General features: G+C 31.2%; 2 protein-coding genes across 2 annotated transcripts; one reads left to right on the top strand and one right to left on the bottom strand.

Annotated features, from left to right (window-relative positions):
* Positions 1-4,666: 4,666 nt before the first annotated feature.
* LOC107417926 (putative F-box/FBD/LRR-repeat protein At4g03220) lies at positions 4,667-6,454 on the bottom strand. The gene is made up of 3 exons (XM_060814925.1): positions 5,459-6,454; positions 5,182-5,355; positions 4,667-4,936 (listed from the first exon to the last, which is right to left on the bottom strand). The coding sequence occupies exons 1-3, from the start codon at positions 6,452-6,454 to the stop codon at positions 4,667-4,669; spliced, it is 1,440 nt and encodes a 479-aa protein (XP_060670908.1).
* A 703-nt stretch (positions 6,455-7,157) lies between these two features.
* Positions 7,158-22,312, top strand: LOC132800698 (O-fucosyltransferase 1-like). The gene is made up of 8 exons (XM_060814924.1): positions 7,158-7,472; positions 18,802-18,880; positions 18,968-19,038; positions 19,138-19,226; positions 19,936-20,059; positions 20,143-20,426; positions 21,244-21,373; positions 21,588-22,312. Exons 1-8 carry the CDS (start codon positions 7,158-7,160, stop codon positions 22,164-22,166), a joined length of 1,671 nt encoding a protein of 556 aa, XP_060670907.1. The 3' UTR covers positions 22,167-22,312.
* Positions 22,313-23,034: the final 722 nt, after the last annotated feature.

Here is a 23,034-nt window from a genome sequence, read left to right as displayed (position 1 = left end):
TAATTAAACTATATTACAATAAATTAAGAAGTCTGAAAAAACACACAAATCATTAAGTCGAAAAAAGATTCGGCATTGCTGCGGTTGTCCTTTTCATACGCTCTCATCATTTTCCATACCCAAAAGCCACTGCAATTGTGAGTATGCATTTCTGATAAGTCTGATATGCTACAAATTATATAATGATATATTTTGAAAATTTTTTAACCATCATCATTATCATAATCATTATTATTATTATTATTGGAGGTGAAATATTTGAATTCGAATCATTGTTTTAAAAAAAAAGTGACTTTTACCTCTTGTCCTTGCATGAGCATGGTTTTTCAAAACTAAGGAAGTTTCATCTTTTCTCAAATGTTTGTCTAATGTGACACAAAGGTAAAATTTTTATCAAACTGTCTTAAGTTTGTTATATGTCTTGACATACAAACATATATTTATATATATATATATATATAAAATAATAATAATAAATACATAAAAATTTGAAGTAACGGAGTTTGTCTTGAGCTAAAAGTTCTATTTTTGACAAAACTATTAAAGTGGGTGAAGAAAGAAGTCTTCTGTTACTTATTTATCTTTTGGAAATTCTGCTTTCCAGTAATTTCCATTGGCCTTCACATAATATATATATATATATATATGATACTACTTTATAACCAATGCCATTTGTCAATTACTCATGTCTACAGATTTAGCTTAGCTTAATTTTCTGGCTGATTGGCCATTGATTATCTTATTATAATGTTTATTTTAGGAGTTCCATGCGTCTCATTTTTATTTTTTATTTTTTTGGTAATTGTTTCATATGTGCCTCATGTTCATCAATTTAATAGCCTTAATATCTTCGGATTTAGCTAAGCTTCATTTTCTGGTTGTTTGGCCCATTGATTATCTTATTATAGTGTTTATTTTAGGAGTTCCATGTATCCCATTTTTATTTTTTTATTTTTGGTAATGGTTTCTTATGTACCTCGTGTTCATCAACTTAATACCTTTAATAATTAATATGCTTTACAAATGGACCAGTTTCACCAACCTTCAACCTTCAATCTTCAATGATATTTGAAGGAAATATCAAAGCTCAAGAGATAAGAGTGAATATCTTGATATTTGGAAGAGCTTTGAATTGAAAAGCATTTTGAATTCAAGTTTCAGGCATTAGGACCATGGCTTTGCGCTGAATACCTACAATACTTTTTTTTCCCAAGAGACAAAGCCGCAGCCCTCTACTCCTCCATGTGCGGCGCTCCAAAGGTAAGGCTGAGGGTGATTTTTGGCGAGAATTTTAATTTAATTGGGAAATAAAACCCTAATTTATGAGGATTACAAATAGAGATCAGTAGGTTGTTAGCGTGGACTTTTGGGATGGCTAGAGATAGATAGAAGATGTGTAAGAAGGTAAGGTACGAAGAGTAGATGAAGTCCAAAGATGGAATTTGATCATCATTTTTCCTAATTTTCTAGTTTCCTATTCCTTTTTCTCTATGCTTAACAATATGTTTAGGGGATTATTAAACTTCATGATATTATAAATTTCATTTTCTAAGGTCATGATGTTTCTGGATTATGAATACATGAATTCCTTTCTAGTTTTAATAAAACTGATATTAATTTATTCCATATATATGTTGAATATTTTATCAATTATATAATTAATGAATTAATTTGATCTGAGAGGTAAAAATTGAATTAGATCATAATAAGATACCATAAGAGTGTCATAAGATAGAGATATTCATAAGACCTTATGCACCTTTATTAATTTCTTATGCTTAAGTAGTTCTAGTAAATTATAAGTAATGTAAAGATATGATTGCTTGTTTATTAGAATTTGTTGGTTCGAGAGAGATTAATAACCACCTTAATGAAATTCATTGTCAATGTAAGGAATAAGCATTAATTTATTCATCTAGATGACTCAAGTAGGATTAATCTTTGTGAATCAAAAGCCCTAAAGCTTTTAATCGTTGGATTTTCTATTACTTTTTCATATCACCATTACCATTCACTTCTTTTTCTTTGTCTCCCCATTCCTCTTCCTCATCCCCAACTGTCTTCAGACTGATGTACTTGTTGATTGTAGATTGTAAGGGTTTGGAATATCTTCGAATAGGGATATTCAGCCTCTCACCACTTCTTTGATATGTTAATATGAGGAACTGTCCTAATCTGCTATACCTACCAGAGGAGATAGCCAACCTCTCATCTCTCAACTCCCTCATTGTTTCAAACTGCCCCAGCTGGACAACACCAGTGGGAATAAGCAACCTCTCAGCACTTGACTATCTTTCTATCGAACAATGCCCGAAACTGGTATCATTGCCAAATTCTATAACCAATCTCTCATCACTCGGGCACTTCAATATGGTAAATTGTCCTTGGTTGGCATCACTACCAGAAGGCATGCATTGTCTCACCTCTTTAAGGTGTCTTAACATTTCTCAATGCCCCAATTTAGTATCACTGCCATTCAGGATAAGCTATCTCCCAGCTGGTTTTGCATTGAAAGATGTGTAAGTTGTCATCACTGCCTGAAGGGATGCATCATCTCCCCTCTCTAAGGGAACTAAACATTTTTGGTTGCCCAAATTTAGAATCATTGCCAAAGGAGATGTGCAATCTCTCTTCACATATATGTCTTAGTCTTGCAAGATGTGATAAGTTGGAATCACTGCCTCAAGGGATGCATTGTTTCACATCTTTAAAGGAGCTAATCATTACTGAATGCCCTCTCTTACCACGAAGAATCATGGACGGCCACCACACTAAGATTGCTAACATCCAGAATGTTTATATTGATGGTAATCTCATCGACACTGCTCCCTGCCACAAGTTCTATCCAGCTTCTATTGCAGGTTCAGTTTTTATAATTCAAACACCAGTTCTGATAACAAAATTTGCAACTTGCAACTAAGCTGCCATGTTCTGATAAGTGTTTATTGCAGGACAGTGAGAAGTTTAGTTGCGACATGAGTCACATATTCCTCACAACAGCTGTGGGATGACAATCAACCTTAGCTGTTGTTGGACTAGATAGATTGTGTGCCAGCATTTTGGACCAGAAAACAGGTGAGGTTGTTATTATTTTGGAAGGCAACAGATCAAGTTTTCAACAACTATACCACATGGTACATTGAAAGATGCAAAGGATCAAGTTTTCTGGGTGATGAGCCTTTGGTAATTTGAAAGCTATAAATTTCTGTGAAGCTTATTTCAACCCAGAAAGAGCTCTCTAATTGGCTTTGATTTTGATGAGAGAAAGGTAATCTGAACTCATCAATTTCTTGTTGTAGCTTTATATGCATTTGTAACTTGTGTAAAATGCTACTACTCATCTACAGACAGACAACTCTTTTGAGACTGAATCTGGATGTATTGTTTACTTGCTGTGAAAAATGTGCAGCATGAGTCTGATATGTTCTTTTCAATTGCCTGTGGTATCGTATAGAATGGTTTCTATCTTCTGTGGAGTTTAAAAAGCATGGATTATGTTCTCATTCCCTTTTTCATAGGTACCTTTTGATTAATAAATAACAAATTTCTAGAAGCAGAAACTATATGGTAGCGGTTATAAAAAGTTATTTAACGGACTGTTATGAAACAATTTTATGTATTGTAAATGACACCATGCTTGGCCATTTTGCAAATTAGTTTTTATATAACTTGTCAGAAGCTTTGAATAGGATATTATAATAAGGAAAAGTGGTTAAGACTATTTAATCTAAGTTACTGATAACAAGCAGAGGCCAAAAAGTTATAAAACTATTACATTTTGTCATTGTTAGTTCTCACTAAACATGCAACTTAAAATTGAGCAGCCACGTTCTGCTATGATGTTTGCAGGACAATGAGAAGTTTATGGGAGGTACAGGTCAGTCCAATGTCATACATTTCCTACACTACTTTGAATGACAAATCCATTTTAGTTCTTGGTAAAATAGATGGTGTGCTATGCATTCTGAATCACAGAGGATAAGTTGTTTCTAACATCGCTTTCAAAAGCAACAGATCAAGTTCTCAAGACCTGCATGGTGCCATTGAAAGATACCAAGGAAGAAGGCTTAAGAAGATACTAGCATTGATATCATTTCCAGAAGTGCTGTATAGTTGTTACTTCACCTCCAGGATGAAGAAAGTTTCCACAGCACACAATAGTAGATGAATCAAACTGTGGGAATTCAACAAGTGATTGAGATCACACTGTTAAATACAAAAGGAAATTTGGTCTCAATGTAGTCTTAAGAACTGTATAATGGTTATTTTTTTCATTCATGTAAACCATATATGAATCTATTCACCAAAAGAAATCATATATGAATCATGTGCTCTTCGATTTCAAAGAAATTACTACTTAATGGAGAACTTGGTAGTTACACAGATAAGAAGTATTGAAGAGGGACCAAACATCAATAGTAAAAAGAGGCAGAAAATCAGAGTTCTAAATGTTACAGGTCTTTCACTTGTTTAACCATTCCTTAATGGTACAGGGCTTCCAGACACTTTATGATACAAACCAAATTCTCAAATAAAACTTTTCTAAGAAGTTCAAGCTATAATTCCCAAAAGTTTATCATGTACAAACATCAAATTTCTATTTTTTGACAGTAAGAAAATGCTACAGTCAAAAGACTAAAATCAGAAGCACTAGACCTTTTACAAATCATTTTGGAAGAAAATCTATAGTTATAGAGGAAGAAGCTATTTTCAATCGTTGAACTATTGCAATGATTAGAGCGTGTTTACGTATTCCTTCAGACGTATATCGAACGGTCATCTTCTTCAACGCTTTTGCCTTTTTGAGCAAGAATTTTATCAGCTCAATCTCTTCCTGATCTCCATCAATCTTTATTTCAACTTCCTGCAGTGAGTGGACAAATTCCAGATTTTGGGACTCCCAGTACTCTGCATTATAACATGTCTCCACCGGTGCCTGCAATGATGTTGAGGAAGACTAAAGTTAGAGAGGTAACAGCATCACAGATAATGATAATTATGGAGATTAGCAAATAGTAATATGGGTTTTCGATAATTTCAGACAAGAATGATTCTTTTATGCAGCATCAAGATTCCATATATGTTATCAAATCATAAACCATTGTTTTCTGAATGACATTTGAGCATAATGACATGATAGTTCATTTGGGGTGACAATTCTTAACATATGGTATTACTTACATCAATGAAATATAGTAACCAGTATGGCTTTGGACCTATTTTCAGAGCGTTCAAATGAGGCGTCGAATTGAGCAAGTCAACTGTAGAAGTGATGTTATTGCACAAACCAGCACGTATTAGAGTCAATGAACGCAAGTTACAAAATTTTGGCAGCAACCCTCGCGATGACATTTCCTACAAGGTTAAAGATATTTAGTGCCTCATTTATACGGGAAGAAGTAAATTCACAGTTTGAAAGAAAGAAGGCAAACAAAAATAAAGTGATGATCCAAAGTACCTCAACACAATGATCAGTGATGCAGATGGATGAAACCCGGCATATCGTTTGAGCAGCTTTAGCAAAGATTTCATTAGACAAGGCGCTGTGCTCTTTGCAGACATCAGGACTTGGAAGTATTGATATATAAGAATGCAATAATGACTCAAATTTTCCATCAAAAGAGTAATGAAAGACATTTCCATCCCAGGAAAACTTCTGAAGATTTGGCGCATGTAATGTAAGTGAGTATATGGGAGTGTTGCCGGGGTTTGCATTTGGCCAAAGTATACGCAGCAATTTAAGTCTCTCTGCTGAAACTTTGATATAGAAATCCTCATCTACAGAATATTGCTTCATATTCACAATGCTTAAATCTTCAAGTGATGAAGAAGTGATGTTAAGCTCCTTATCCATAAAAACAACACCAATAAGGTGTAACATTTTCAGTTTTTTGCAGCTCGAAATCCACTCACCAAAAGACTGAATCGAAACCCTCAGAAGTTTCAATGTCAGACTCACAAGACCCCTAAATGGATTAATGGTGGGCAAGATTAGGTCACCATCAGGTCCCAACTTCACCTCCAATTCTCTTAAAGATTCAGAACCCAATACATTATTTGTCAAATCAAGTGTGTCAATCCCGTCTAGCACCAAACAAATCTTTTCAATACTGCACCTGGTAATTGCTTCACGTACCCGGCTAACGATCACATTTCCAATATCAATACCAAGATTCTTACAACAAATGTCTACTTTAACTTCTTTTATCATACTATAATCATCACCATCCCCAAAATCCAAGGCCATAAACCAGTTTAGAAATTCAATAAACCTAGAGAATTCATCTTCATCATCGAACTCCTTTACTACAGCGTTCAAGAATGGCAATGAAAAGCAAAGTTCTCTGTATCTCCTAGACAACGTAGAAACTCTTATAATGTCCTTGGTATCAAGAAATGAAAGAATTCGATAGAATATGGATTCTGGTAGATCACTCAAAAGGAAATCACCCATAATGGGTTTATGAAAATTCTACTCCTAAAAATCCTAATCAACCCCTTCAGAGAGAAAAAAGCTCAAAAAGCAGGGCAACTCACTTACCTTGGTCTTGAAGCAGAGAGTTTCGACTTTCTTTGGGGTTTGTTTGGAGAATTTATAAAGAAATGAGCAAGAATGTGAAACAGAGGGAGGGAAAGGAATCAAAGAAAGCATTGACAAATAAATTGAAAAAAATAATTGATTTGATTTTTTATTAAATGAAATATATATATAGATATATATATATATATATATATATTGCATGAACAACATGATGGCCAATGGACTCCGCGCAAACGTATGTACGTTCTTCAATACGAAATATAGTGCGTTGCAGCCCACCAACTTACAATAGAACTGCACTTATTATTGGTGGCATTTAACATCCTCTGAAAGCGTAATTCCGTAACAGTCCTTGTTTAAAGAAACATGGCACGTGGCTGTTGATTATTAGCCAAAAGATCAAGTATTTTATGCACACACAATTATTTTGTCTAATATAATATACTCTGGTCAACCAAATTCCAACTCCTTCCAAAAAAATAACATAAAAAGTCAACCCAAAAGTCCTTAAAATTCAAAAACCAGAAGCTCTAAACTTCTTCTTTAAACCTTCAAAAATCAACCAGAAACAACCTTTTCAATCATCTCTGTCTCTCTAACTGCAGATTTTAGCTAAATGGTAAAAGGAGTTCTCTTCAACATTGCTGCTTCAATCACTGCAAACTTGGCTTCTCCAGATTTCAAAAAGTTGGTCAAGTTTTGGGGTGTGAAAAAGGAGTTTAAGAAGCTTGCCAAGACAATGTCTGCGCTGGAAGTTGTAATCCATGAAGCAGAGGCAAAGCAGGCCCATGAAAACGAGGTTAAGTATTGGGTTCAGAGACTTGAAGATGCAGTTTACGATGTTGATAACTTGTTGGATGAGTTTCACACCGAGGCTTTGTGGCATAGAATGATGATTAATATGCCTACTGGGAAACGAACGAAAGAGGAGGTACGTATTTTCTTCTCAACCTTGAATTAGTTAGCTTTTCGAATTAAGATGCATACTAAGATTAAAGAGATTAGAGAGACGCTTGACTATATTAAAGCCGATACAACCTTTGGTTCCTTAGTAATGCTAAGCCTTAAAAGTTAACAATTGAGTACACTACTGCTAGAGATAGAGGAAGTCATTCTTTTACACGTGAAGAAGAAGTTATTGGGAGTCATGAAAATCATGATCGGCAACACAATGTTTTAAAGGTGGATTAGGAAAAACCGCACTTGCTCAATTAGTTTTTAATGATAAGAAGGTTCAACAACGTCATTTTGAACAACTTTGAATGTGGGTCTGTGCACATGATATGTTTGATGTGAAAAAAGTCTTGGAGAAAATTATTTTGTCCATTGATGTATTCTAATTGCAAATTTTTCTTAGATCAAAGTTGAATGGAAAAAGATATTTTCTCGTACTAGATCTAGATGATAAATGGGCTATGGAATGAAGATAGGGATAAATGGTTTAAGTTGAAATTTTATTGTACTTTAATAAAATTTTAATATTATTCTAATTACTATTTAATTTGATGAATTAATTTATGAGACTTTAATAAATTAAATATTTGTATATTTACCAGGTAATTTAAATAATATTTTAAATAAAGTAGAAATAATAGGCTGATTTAATAAAAATATTAAATTAATTTAATTCAGTTAAATAATATTTGGAATTAAAAAAATAATAACTATTTTTATATAACATAGAACAATGCTTTTAACCTCTAAAGTGTTGTCCAATTGAATAAGGGTGTGTTTATTTTTTTCTCTTAAATTTTTTTTAGAGATAATTGTATCTTAAATCTTAAAAAAATAAATTTTAAGTATTTAAATACTTTTATTTGTTTTTTTAGACATAAGAACTATCAACCTATCAAATATAATTTATATGAAAAAACTTTATTATCCACCATTAATAAAATATTTTGAATGCTGATAAATATTATATTTGGATTTCAAATTTATTCAAATTTTAGAATTTTAGCCTTCAAACCCCTTCCCAATAAAATTTGACCTCCGGTATATCAATTAAAAAAAAAATTACAAAATTAAAAAGAAAAGAAAAAGACAAATAAAATTAAGGAATGAAAAAAATAAAAAGAAAAGTGTCAAAATTCCCGTTTCCTCATTTTCTTGTCTCCAAAACACCACCTTATCTGTTTACAGAGAAAACTTAGATCCATTTGATAAATCTTCTTCAACTATGGCTTCGTGGAGAAGATCAAGAACAGTGGTCTGCACCAACAGCAAAAGTGGCTTCCGCGAAGGAGATCGAGAACCTCTGCGAACAATGGTCTACGCCCATCGCAGTAATGCCTTTGTGGTGGAGATTCCGGGCCGCCGGTTCCGTTCATATCGGAGCTCACCGGAGTCGTCCTGTTTAGATCGGAGCATTTAGGATGAACAACAATGACTGATCCTTTCAAATTGAGATGGATATAGATGAGAGATTGCCATGGAAGAGAGGGAGAGTTGTTAGGGATTTTGGATTTTGATGAGGGTAGTCTTGGAAAAAAAAAATTACGAACACATTGAAATGTTTTCTCGTTAAGATAAAAGTGAAGAATTTTAGTCTTTTAGAATAAGATAAAATTGTTTAATTTTAAATGATAATATTAAAAAAAAAAAAAAAAAAAAAGATGTCTTATACTTGAAAAAAAAAAAAAAAGTCATAATAAGATATAAAAGATAAAAACAATCATGCCATAAGCGTAAACGTAATATATTTTTATTTGAATAATCATAAATGATGCTCAATTTTACCAAGAAAGCATCACCCAAAAGGAAGCAGAAAAAAAGGATTCTTAAATTGCCAGTCAATTGATTGCCTTAGGAGGTCCAATTGCTTGCGGGCCCCGAAATAAATTAAAATTTAAATAAAAAATTAAAATATATGAATAATTAAAATTATATGAAATACCAAATAAACAATCAAAAAAGATTATGTTAAAAAAAAAAAAATAATACACAACAGCTAGCCATCCTCTATGAAAATAATAATGACGGCTGGCCGTCGTGTTTCCATTATAAATTCTAATAAAAAATAATATATATAAATATATATATATCAAAATTATATAACTACTATTTGTTTTAAAATTTATAAAAATAGATAATAAATTATTTAAAATGGTTTATAATTATTTGAAACATAATAAATTTTAAATTTTAAATAAAAATTTAATTAAAAATATACGAATTATTAAAATCATATAAAATACCAAACAAATAATAATATAATTATGCGAACCAAAAAAAAAATTATGTAAAAATAATAATAATAATAATAATAATAATACATGTATTGTACTTTTAGCTGTCGTGTCTAAATGCTCGTATATTATGCCGAAGGCTCCACGTCACCTAGCTGTCGCGTATATTCAAGCACAATCAACGACAGCTGGAATTTAACGTGGCAGGTACCTGTTGGGTAATATCTAGATTTTATATATATATATATATATATATATATAATTTTTTTGGTTTCTTTTCTTTTTACGCTAGCTTGCAGTTAAGTTTATGCAGATGAATCTCACTTATCTTTTTTTTTTTTTTTCCTTCCTCACAGGCATTTGCAAATAGCTAATCAGTGGCACCTAGCTAACTAATTAACTGCCCGAGTTATGAGCAGTAAGCACTTTTATTATATATATATATATATATATACATATGATGTTCTTATCGATTTTATATGTTTTTTAATACCATTCGTTACCCTGAACCATGACCATTTGCATTTTCTGTTGGTCTTCATAAATTGTCATTATTTTTTTTTATATTCAAATTTGCTTTAATCTATATTTAGATTTTATTGAGTGTTTTTAAATACATATAATTTAATGAAAGGGTAGAAAAAAAAATAAAACAATTTTAAACTGATGATTTCTCAAAAGAAAAAACAAATCGAATCATTAAAACTCTGTATCGAAAATTAAAATCAAATGTGTTAATAAATGTAAAAAAATAAAGGTGATATATTTGAATAGGTGAAACTATAGTTTATCCAAATAAAAAGTAATAGGAATTTAAATCTCATAAGTTTAATAGTCAATAAAAAAAAAAAAAAAACAATTTCTTTGGTTTATCTGAAAATTTATATAATAATAATAATAATAATAAAGTCTTATTATTGATTTTTCTGCAGTCTTCATAATATGCAGCTCAAACCAGAAAACCAAGTGTGCCCATTTCTCCTTCCAATACGACATCATCGGCGCCATCTTTTCCTTTCTCTACCTCGTCCAATATGATCTGTGGTCTGGAAATCCTGGTATTTCTTTACATTCTCTTCTACTTTTTGAAAATAGATTCATGAATTAAAATTGTGTGTATATTGTTGCTTTCTTGAAGCAATGCGATTACAATAAGTCTAAAGCTAGCTGCAAATTTTATGCTACAAGCAACAGCAAATGGTTCTCGCATGTGTTTCCAATAAAACAGTTTGAATCATTTGCAGGAATCGTTGAAGTTATATCTGGACTTTGGAGGAGCTTTCAGTGGAACTTCATTAGTTAGCTTTGCAAAAGAGTGTTATTGATATTGATCAATGGAGAGGCCATTCTGCTGGGTAATGTCCTTGTCTTAATTTTTACAATTTCTTTTTCTTTTTTTCTTTTTATTTTAATTTCAATTATGAGGTACACAATAATGTTAAAGGTGAAATCTTTATCAGATTGCTTGTTTTTTCTTCAAAAATTTTTTTGCATATCATATTTTAGTTAAGAATTCATATTAAAATTTTATGCTTCGTATTCTCTTCTCATATCTCATGATCTTAAGTGGATTTAGAGTTATATATCCAGAATAATCAATTTGTGGTGACGATATTATTTTTCATGTTTCTGTTGGGTGGATCGGTGCCAAATTATGATGAGCTTACTTCATGCTAATGTGCTCAATACTTTTTTTTTTTTTTTTTTTCTCTTTTAACAAATTTTCCAATCCAGAGACAGCTCCTGTAGTACTTGATTTTGATTTTGATGAGAGCAAGCTAACTTGAACAAACCAATGTGTCTCATTTTTATTTTTTATTTTTTTGGTAATTGTTTCATATGTGGCTCATGTTCATCAACCTAATAGCCTTAATTTCTTCGTATTTAGCTAAGCTTCGTTTTCTGGTTGATTGGCCCGTTGATGATCTTATTATAGTGTTTATTTTAGGAGTTCCATGTATCTCATTTTTATTTTTTACTTTTGGTAATGGTTTCTTATGTGCCTCATGTTCATCAACTTAATAGCTTTAATAATTAATATGCTTTAAAAATGGACCAGTTTCACCAACCTTCAACTTCAATCTTCGATGATATTCGTAGGAAATATCAAAGCTCAAGAGATAAGAGTTAAGTGTGCAAATACCAACATTTGTAAGAGCTTTGAATTGAAAAGCATTTTTAATTCAAGTTTCAGGCATTAGGAGCATGGCTCTGCGCCGAATACCTGCAATACTTTTTTTCAGAGAGACAGGGTCGCAGCTCCGTACTCCTACATGTACAGAGCTCCAGAGGCAAGGCTGCGACTTTAAGGTCATTCTTCTTAATATTCTAGTTTATTATTTCTTTTTCTCAATGTTTAATAATATAATTAGAGGTTAATTAAACTTTATGATATTCTAAAACTTTTATTTTCTAAGATTACGATACAGCCGAATTACCAATACATGAATTCCTTTCTAGTTTTAATAAAATTGATATTAATTTATTTTATATCTATGTTAAATATTTTTATGATGTAATTTATGATTTAATTTGATATGAGAGATGAAAATTAAATTAGATAGGTACGGTAAGATTGTCATAAGTTCTTAATTTTATTTTATTTGTTTTTTTGAAATGTAAAAATCCTCTCTCTTTGCCGTTTCTCTCTTTCTTTCTCACTCTTCATCTCTCTCCTTAGGACTGAAATTAGGCTTATTATAGAAATCCTTTATACTTTCTCTGCAACTATAAGCTTTCTTTTCTATTTTTCCTTTTATTCAATTGGATTTTTAGGATTCTTCTGGTTTTTTTTTTTTTTTTTTTTTTTTTTTTTGGGGTCCCCCCTTTGCTTTGGATTTCCGATTGCTATGATTAGCTTCAAATCTCTTGAATTTGAGATAGGTGATAGGTTTCACCACCATTTTCTTCCCGTCAACCAAGGGAGAGACATCCAAAAATAATCGATTCAGATACAAAAGATTAAGCTCGGTATTTTTCTAGAAAAGGTTCATAACAAAAAATAAAAAATAAAAATCCAAATGTATAGTAGTAAAATCAGAGAAATCCACCAACACAATTTACACAGCACCTAGAAATATAGCTAGTAGCTTAAACCCAAAAAACAATAGACATCGATCCCCCTCTTCTTTTCGCTTAGTTTTACGGAAAATAATTTATCTAATCCAAAAAAAAAAAAAAGTGATTTATGTTTTATGGGTTAATTCAAATCTGTAACCAGATGAAGAAATTGAAGCCGTGGCCACTGAACATAAAGCAGCACCTCCAACGAAGGATTTTCTTTTGTGAAAAAAAAAAAAAAGGAAAATACTAATCAATTGAATATTTATTTTGGCGAATATAATTATCAATTGAATGGTCAGACGGACAGTTAACGTGGTCAGTAAAATTGAGATGAGGTGGTATTAAATAATTTTAAAAAATTAAATAAAAAATAGAATATGAGCCATTAGATGATAAATAAAAGACTTGGATTAGAAGCAAAACAAAAATAACTTTAGATGGATTTTTGACTGATTGAATAACTTTAAAAGAATTCAAAATGGATTTCAATATTATATTATATTAGTCTAATTTAATATACTAAAAGTTTCTATACAACTACTAGTTGAAGGATAGTTAAAAAGGGATACGAGATAAATTCAATACATTAATAATAATAATAATAATAATAATATAAAAATATTAATTTTGTATACATAATTATGTAAAAGGGAAAAAATGGAGATTCCAACTAAGTTGGCACCCTCCTCCTACAGCCATCCATGAATATACTACTACAAACTGAGGACAAACCAAGAAACAAACCCTAGGGAATACCTCGGCATCATTAAAATCTTATTGAAAATAAACCTTTATGAAAAAATCTCAAATAAGGGAAAAAAAAAAAAAGGTTTGAAAATATAAATTAATTGTTAGAGGTAATGGACAAGGAAGTGCCGCGCTCTAAACGAGATTGGGTTGAGTGTGGATTCTTGAGGAACTAGATAATTGACTTTGAGCGGGGACTACTCTCTACATTTTTTTCCCCTTTACTCGGTTCATTATTAGTTTTAAATTTATTAATGCATTCTAATTTTTACTCTTCTTTTTTACCCTTTCCGTGTAAAAGAAATATAAAGACGTAAAATATCAAAGAAAAAAAAATTTATACAACACCAAAATTAAGTTAAATGAAGAATATAATTTTGAGTTAAGAATATAAAAATATATATTAGTTAAAAAAAATGAGTAAAACTACCACAAACAAGCTAGGGGAATAACAAAAAAAGAAAAGAAAAGAAAAGACAATGAGTTAAATAAAAAATAAAGATATGAGCGGTAAAAAAAAGAAAAAGAAAAAAAAAAGCTGAATAAAAAAAAATTAATTAAATTAAGAAATATATATATATATATATATAAAGAGTAAAGAGTCTTAAACAAATTTTTGGATCAGAAATCAAAAAGAAAAGAAAAACAATTAGGAAAATTAATAGATAAGAGAAAAATAAATATTTATATATATAATATTCAAAAATTTAAGGAAAAATAAAGACATATAAGATATAAAAGAAAGAAAAAAAAAAGAAAATAAATGATATGAAAAAAAAAATTGATAAAATTGAAAATGCATAGTATTCAACTTTCCATTCTTCTTCTTTTCCTCCGTACCCAACAACCATTAAAAGTTTGATAAAGAAGTTTTTATGTTTTCCATGGATATTTAACGTATAAATATATTGAACAACTTTACAACGGTATAAAATTAAATTAAATTGATAAACAAATTCATTTACTGTACTAAACGAAAAAAAAATACTAAAAATATACAACAATAATATAAAAAAAAACTAACAAATAATATTATATTTTCGCTTCAAAATTCATTTCAACCTACGGGTTTTACCTCTTGGTTCTAGTTTGTAATTAACAAGTGAAGAGAAAGACTTTAATCTAGTAAATTCATAATTATGCGAAGATAGTGTAATAGTAATATACATATTCTTTCCTATATGAGATTTTTAAGTTGAAGTAACTTTAATAATTTTTAAAAAAAAATGATAAGAATAAATAAATGGGTTGGTTACATGAACTTTACTTGAACCGTTCTCTAATTAATCAATTTTTATTCTTATCTTATTTCTAAATAAAAAATAAATTAATTTTTTTAATTTTTAAACTTTTTAATAATAAGTTGAGAATTAAAATTTTATTGTGGAACAAATTATGAATTGAGATTTTAACATTTTAAATTTAATTATGGTGTTTGAGTAGAAAGATAGAAAACTAAACGGATTTTAACCATTTAGTTAATTAACCATTGGTAAAATAAGTATAGTTTGCACCATATATAGTTATGGTGCAAAACCGCACCGTATAACATTTTAAATGACTTTTAAAAAAATTCAAAATTTAATTAAATTATCAAACTTTAGTTCAAATGTGCATAGGTTATGTACAATACTCAGAAAATAAAAGATATATATGAAAATTTTTAAATCTAGAAAGGTATTGGTGTAATTGACTCTACAATTTATATTATGAAGAACAATAGAACGTTCTATTACTTAATGTCCTTGTAATATTGCTTTTAACTTTCACATCCATCGTTGTCGCCGCTCATCCCATACCCGGCTACATAGCTTGTATAAATAAATGGTTTATGTCATTGTCAAGACAGAAATCGCTGTCTTAAGAGGATAAAGTGTTATTCTTTTTCTTTGATTTGATGTTTTTTCTAAAGTTTAGTTGTCAAGGAAGAGTCAACTTAAATGTTTCTCTACTATATCATAACGTGAAATTCTTTATCAAATTGTTAAAAAGCTTGTTACTGATAATGTGTAAGTTTAAGGATTTACAGTCTTTCATGATTTTTATAAGAAAATTCATAATAATTTCAAGCTGGAAAATCGATAGCATGTATGCAGCATGCATGAATCACAAAGGCAACATTTGATTTGTGAAGCTCCAACAGTTCTTATAGCCAATTTAGAAGACGATATTAACACACAATTACATGTCTACACTTAAAAATCGACAAAAAGTTCAACTATAGTGAAATTACAAAATGTTAACCATGTTTAAACATCAGAATCTCTACTGTTCAACTGTCAAAAAATGGCTATGGCTAAACGAATGAAATCAGAAGCGTGGGCATAGGGTAGAATGCTCAAATTCGTATATTTATAACTCTAATCCAAAATAGAGATTCTGAAAAATTGGGTGTAAAAAATTAATAATCTTATTGCTCGATTTCATCCAAGGTATTAAAAGAGACTATATGTTGTAGTCTATGTAGATTTGATTTGAAGTAATTAATAATAAAATAGATACAAACAAATTATTAATGTAACTGGTAAAAATATATTTTAGGGTAGATGTACATAGATTATAACACAGTTAATACATTGTAAAGCGTGGATAATATTGCCCCTTTATCAATGTTCATGCTTGGATATTGAAATTGACAATGGTTCAATACTTTGTGCTTGAAGACCAAAATGGTTCACTTCTCTCTCTATTTTTCTCCCCCATGGATTTCTCTTCTAATATTCTCTCCCCTCTATCCTTCTCTCCTCTAACCTCTCTATCGTGTCCGCTCCTCTCTCTCTACTCTCTCTTTTGTCTTCATCACCTTTCTATAACTCTTTTTTACGATCTCTCTCCACTGTCTTTTCTCTCGCTATTGTAACTCTCTGTCATCGTTATCGCCACTGTAACACTCTCCTCTCTTTCTTTTCTCTTTTTCTTCTCTCTCATCCATAACTCTCTCTCCTTCTCTCTCTCTCTCTCTCTCTCTCTCTCTCTCTCTTATATATATATATATATATATATATATATCCATATAAGACTATATGTATACGCATGAATAAAATATCTTAAATAATCTTAAATATTAAAAAAATTAATGGATGCACTACATGACCTATTATCTCGCTTCTCTCTCTACCTTTCTCCCCATGATTCTCTCTTCCTATGTTCTCTCCCCTCTTTCGCTCTCTCCTTTGTCCTCTCTATTGTGTGTCTCTCTACTCTCTTTCTCTTTCTCGCCTCTCTACAACTCTTTTTAACGATCTTTCTTCTCTTTCTCTTCCATAACTCTCTCTCATTTCTATCTCTCCAGTCTAAAACTATCTCTTTCTCTCCTCTCTCTCATGTCATCTTCTCTCTCGTATGTCCGTATAAGACTGGGTAGAATTTTTTTTCCTTCTTACAAAGTGCTGACAAACCATAAGAAAAAGTCTAATTTTTTTATTTCCATGTTTTTCTCTCCTCATTTTTCTTATAATTTTTTTTTTTTTTTTGGTCCCAAACAAAGCTTAAAACTATATCTAAATTGAAGGGAGGAAAAAAATATTGTTTAATGAGGAAAGGAAAAAAGAAAGGAAAATATTTGTTAAGATTTATTGTTTGAATAAGTAATCAACGAAGGAAAATATTTGTTAAGATTTATTGTTTGAATAAGTAATCAACGAAATAAAATGAAAAGATAATAAATATTCTTATACAATGACAATATAAATAATTTTAAAATAATAAAGAATTTATTAAGAGTATTTTCCATTCTGTTCATTTAAATAATTTTGGAAGAAAAAGATATATGATTGATATGAAAGAACCAATTCCTTTTATTTCCTTTTATTTTCTATCCTTTCCGCACCATAATTTATTTGTTATTATTTCAATCCAAATATAATGTAAAAATATTTTAAAAAAAATCATGAATTACTGTGTATATAAGTTTAATTATAAATTATTAAAGATAAAATAGATAAAGGTAAAAAAAAAAAAATTAAAATGAGCGTGGAAAATATTGTGCAGCATATATTTGTAACGTGGATAAAATTACATTTTCAAAAAAAAAAAATGATGAAATTACTAAAAAAATAATAAATCAATAAATATTTACATAAACGAAATATATATTCCGAAACTGTGTTATCAAACCAGCCTAAAACCTTGGGGTTTTACCATGAAAACAGAACCATCTGGTTGTGGCGATTACTAAAAATGTTGCTGAAAAAGCAATTACTGAATTTCGACTAATTTGGCAGAGACACACAGATTGGTAGAGAGAGAAAGAGAGAGCGAGAGAGAGAGAGACAGCTTGTTGCAGTTAAAGAAGACCTCCATAGCTGAAGTTGAAGCCCCATCGCTAACTCTTCATATTCCTAAACAATGGGGAGGTACCCTTTTCCTCTCTTATCTGTTATCTTTTTCTCTCTCTGCCCTATTTTCCGTCAATTTATTTTCCTTCTATCCAAACATAATTTTCACTCATTTTTTTAATTGTTTATTGTATATAATTGTTGGTGGGCAGAAAATCGAAGCTCCATCGCCGGCCGCGGCACCACGACCGGCCGGGGCTCCATGACCAGGAGCATAGGAAGTTTGGACCAGCAACAGGAGGAGTGAAGGGATTGATAGGGTGCTTGTCCATCGCTGCTGTTGTCCTTTTGAGCTGCACGGCTACTTTGCTTCTTACGTCCACCAGCAATGGCGGTGCTCGATCTGCCGACCGTACCCTGGTTAGCCGGAAGATTTTTATTTAGATTTTAGAATTTCGATTGTAAAATCGCGGTTCTGTTTTTGGTTTCTGAGGAAATTTTGGAGAAGATGGATGGAATTTTGTTTGCGGTGAATAGAGGTTTCGTGGTTTTGAATCCTGGTACTGTTTTTAGTTTAATCTCTCTATTTGAGTTTTCGTTGTTTTATTAGTTTCCAGAAGTGCTTGCTGAATACATGAATGAATTTCTGAACTGGTAAATATCAAACGCTATTTTTATTTTGAGGCATCAAACTTTGATTCGTTTGTTCACTTTGATTCCCTAATATTCAAGATTTTGGATTTAGTGGCCTATATCAAATATGAAGTTAATAGTTTCAGAAAGCTTAAATGTTATTAATATCTTTATTCGGTGGAAATGACAAAATTGTAACAAAATGTTTACTTAATAAGAAAAAGGGAATGAAATAATATGGTTATGGTTGTTAATCGTCACTGAAAATTATATGCATCCCTTTAGATTCCATATTAAACTTTCCTTCAAAAGCTGTTATTGTATCATTTATGTAATAACCATATAAAAGCAGCTCAATATAGAAGAATTTTGGAATAGTGCTGATTCTGGTGGTTGGATACCATTATCAGCTCCATGCTCTGAATGGCCTGGTAAGTTCTTATTTTCTCACAATATTATGCTACTACAAATAATGTGTGAAATTATTTATTTATTTATTTACATGTTTCATTGGGCAGCTCCACCTAGTGAGACTAGTGGTTATCTTCAAGTACGCTGTAATGGTGGTTTCAGTCAACAACGCATTGCAGTTTGTATCTTTTATTTTCAGCTATAAATTATAATTACTTTTTCATGCATATTTGTACCTGAAGATATTTTCCTCTAATTACTCTCTTGGACGTTTTAGATATGTAATGCGGTTTTAGTTGCACGAATCATGAATGCCACCCTTGTGCTGCCAGAGTTGGATGCAAACTCCTTTTGGCATGATAATAGGTATATATTTTCCTACTTCTATTTATTTCATAATAACTTATTCTCTTTAACTTGTTGTGGTCGTTGTTGTAATTGCATAATTAATCTCTTTATTTAGACAAGCTTTTTTTTTCACGTGAAAACTGTCTGAAGCCCAGGAAGGAGTTGTTTAGCAAACTCAAAATATTTGGTTTGGGGTAAGAATTAGTTGCGTGTTTTTGTTAAATATTCAGAATTAGGTTTCAATACTGTGCATCCAAAGGAGACTAGGTGAATAACATTGCAATAAAAGAAAGTAAACTGGATGGATGTGCTCAAATATAATTTGTATGTGGACTGGTTTTGGCACTGGAAAACTTTACCTCTCTTTTTTGACTTCTTTCTCAGGAACATAAAGTACTAATCCCTTGTTTGATATTGTTTAAAAAAGTGAACTCTTCTGAGTCATTTTTTAGCTGTATTTTCATGCATTCTTGATGTTGAGCATTTTAGTTCTCTCCCATGGACTGACCAAGTAGTGAGGCAAGGATTATTTAAGTTTAAAACATAATCTGTCTCCTTGTTACATTTTTGAGCTTCTATCCCTGCACTACAATTACTTTTATTTGCTTGTAGGACTGTTGGTCATAATGATGCGTAATACACTGTTTGTTGGTTAATAAAATCTGGTCTTTATGAGCTCTTCTTTATTATCTGGTGGATTAAGTCATAATATCATTGCTCTGTGCAGTGGTTTCCACGGTATCTATGATGTTGAGCACTTTATCAAAGTGCTGAGGTATGATGTACATATTGTGGAAAGCCTACCAGAATTTCGCAAAAATGGAATGACTAAGAAGATAAAAGCTTTGCAGGTAGAGTGTTAGTTTCTCTTTTCTATTGCAATTATTTGATAATCGTGATTGTTACCTTATCTCCTGTTTTGTTTCCTTACCAGATTAATCCCCCTAGAGATGCTCCTGTTAGTTGGTATACTACTGTTGCTCTAGAGAAAATGATACAGCATGGTGCTATCTACCTCACTCCCTTTTCACATCATTTGTCAGAAGAAGTTGACAACCCTGAGTACCAAAGGCTAAGGTGCAGGGTTAATTATCATGCTTTAAGATTTAAGCCAGAGATTATGAGTTTAAGTCAATCAATAGTTGATAAGCTCCGTACACAAGGCCGCTTCATGTCTATACATCTTCGGTTTGAGATTGATATGCTGGCGTTTGCTGGGTATGTTCTTGTAAATTAATATATGCTTCTTATACAGACTTATGCCTGTATGTGCTTAAGCACAAGATGGTCAGAGAGAAATAATCAATTGGTTTATTTTATGTGATAAAAACTGTGCATGTCTTTCTATTTGCTTATGATACAAAAATATTGGTCGTAGGAGTGGAGTGGGCAGAACCAAGTATAGAAATTATTGATCTTTTTACGAAGATTAAGACTTTTAGATTCCCTTCTTCATTTTGGACCAGTTTTATCACTACTACCAATTGTAACTGCTTCGGGAGAATATATATATATATATATATATGTATATTTTTTGGTGAATGTGTTTTCCACAGTCTAATTATTTATTTAAGTTCAGCCAAGACCGTAGTATATTGGCTTTTGATGATGGATACTCTGTTTAGGTTTTGCATGTGAACTAGGGATGATTTTGGGGATTTTGATGAAAAATTAACATGTTGCTAAGTCATTCAATTTAGTTTAGTGCTTTTATTTTTGGTTTTGGAAAGGTGGATAACTCATCATTAGTTGGGATAAGTGTTGTTGATTTGTATGAACGAAGAAATGGGCATGGTATATAGTATTGTTATTATATATATGTGGATTGACATACAAAGTCTTTAAGTAAACCTTTGCATGCCTTGTACGCAGTAGATCACAATTTGGGCTTATTTATACATGGAGGATTCTCCTTTTTGAAGCTTAATCAGATGAGGATATGGTTTATTTTTCTATAGTGATTGAATTCACATTTTTATATGTTTGGACAAGATTATAGTTTGTAATAATATCTAATATTGGTTATTATCTGCAGGTGCTTCGACATTTTCACCCCTGCACAGCAAAAGATATTAAAGAAATATCAAGAAGAAAATTTTGAACCAAAAAAGCTAGTTTATAATGACAGGCGGGCCATTGGGAAATGTCCCTTAACTCCTGAAGAGGCAATTTTTTTACTTGCTTGTCAATCTCCTGATGAAACAAAGGATTAGTTTGAGTTGGAAAATTACATTTTTACTTATAATTTAGTATAAATTAAATTACTGTACACTGCCCATAAAAAGGTGAAGAAAATCACTTTATTTGTGTCTTTAGTGACTTTTTGTGTAGCACATGGGACGCTGCAATTAAAAGACTTTTTGACTGTTGTAACTGCAGGTTGGCCTTCTTTTACGTGCAATGGGGTTTGACAGTTCTACCAGGATATACCTAGCAGCTGGTGAATTATTTGGTGGTGAGAAATTCATGAGACCATTTCGATCTCTGTTCCCATACGTTGAGAACCACAGCTCTGTGGATCCCTTTGAAGACCTTGCAGGAAACATCAGAGGATTGTTAGGACCCGCTGTGGATTACATGGTCTGTCTGCTCTCTGATATTTTTATGCCTACTTATGATGGCCCCAGCAACTTTGCCAATAATCTACTTGGACACCGCTTGTACCACGGCTTCCTTACTACACTGAGACCTGACAGAAAGGGTCTTGCTCCAATCTTCATTGATCGGGAAAAAGGAAAGACGGCGGGTTTTGAAGAAGCTGTTAGGCAAGTCATGCGCAAAGCAAACTTTGGTGGACCTCACAGACGGATCTCACCTGAGTCATTCTATACAAATTCTTGGCCGGAGTGTTTCTGTCAACTGTCACCACAGAATCCTGCTGATAAATGTCCAGTTAATGTCTTAGAGATTTTGACTGGTGATCTAGATTCCTCAGACCCATCAAAACAGGATCTGTAACAGAAATATGAGAAATTTGGCCTCAGAATTAGGGTTATTGTTTTTGCCAACATACTAGTGAACCATTATATGTCAGACTGATCAGACATAAACTATGTTCCACATTGCTCTCTCTCTCTCTCTATTGGAATCCTGGCTTCTTTCCATTTAAGTCTTATATTATGTGTTTTATATTGTTTTAACCTATGTAGGTTGGGATGCTGGCATGTTTTCGCTATATTAAGTTGCTTCATCTTTCAAATGCATTATTTTGGAGATTATTGTTGCCCAGTAGGCTCACGATACTGTAGGATTTGTATACTACATATGGAGAAAATATCAGTTACTTTACACGGCTCTTCTGATCATGCACATGCCAAATTATAAGGGTGTAGAAAAACCAATTAACTGGTCAAAATGACAATAATCCAATCTAATTTATTAGGATCGGTTATTTTATAGTATTTGGATTTGATCTGTTTAATTTTAAAAATTAAATTTCGATAATTGAATTAGTTTGGATCAGTTAAAAAATAGAAAATAAAACTAATCCAAACTAAATCAACTATAATAGAAAATAAAACTAATCCAAACTAAATCAACTATAATATAATAATTAAAAAATATATATTCAAGAGAAATTAGTAAAATATTGTGTTTTTTATTTTATTTAATTTTTATATTGGTTTGCATTATTTAGTTAGAAAATCAATAATAATTGATACATTATTTTAATCAATTTTGTTATTATTTTATTTTAAAATAAATATTTTCATTTTTCAAAATGTTGAGAGATTTTAATAATTTTAGCTATCTGACACTAGTAAAAAATGATAAAATCCAAAGTTTTAACTTTTTAGTGACTAAAATTCTAAAATTCAAAATTTAC

This window comes from Ziziphus jujuba, chromosome 2, assembly GCF_031755915.1.
Source record: "Ziziphus jujuba cultivar Dongzao chromosome 2, ASM3175591v1".
In the NCBI taxonomy this organism is placed as follows: domain Eukaryota; kingdom Viridiplantae; phylum Streptophyta; class Magnoliopsida; order Rosales; family Rhamnaceae; genus Ziziphus; species Ziziphus jujuba.
This window is presented reverse-complemented; position numbering and strand designations above follow the sequence as displayed.

What these genes read in the sequence shown, in the direction of transcription:
- LOC107417926 (XM_060814925.1), bottom strand. Translation starts at nt 6,454, where the DNA reads ATGGGTGATTTCCTTTTGAGTGATCTACCAGAATCCATATTCTATCGA. An exon ending in TCACTGATCATTGTGTTGAG is followed by an intron (nt 5,356 to 5,458) that starts GTACTTTGGATC and finishes TTAACCTTGTAG; the next exon opens with GAAATGTCATCGCGAGGGTT. An exon ending in GGTTACTATATTTCATTGAT is followed by an intron (nt 4,937 to 5,181) that starts GTAAGTAATACC and finishes ACATCATTGCAG; the next exon opens with GCACCGGTGGAGACATGTTA.
- LOC132800698 (XM_060814924.1), top strand. Translation starts at nt 7,158, where the DNA reads ATGGTAAAAGGAGTTCTCTTCAACATTGCTGCTTCAATCACTGCAAAC. An exon ending in TCCATGCTCTGAATGGCCTG is followed by an intron (nt 18,881 to 18,967) that starts GTAAGTTCTTAT and finishes TTCATTGGGCAG; the next exon opens with CTCCACCTAGTGAGACTAGT. An exon ending in TCCTTTTGGCATGATAATAG is followed by an intron (nt 19,227 to 19,935) that starts GTATATATTTTC and finishes TGCTCTGTGCAG; the next exon opens with TGGTTTCCACGGTATCTATG.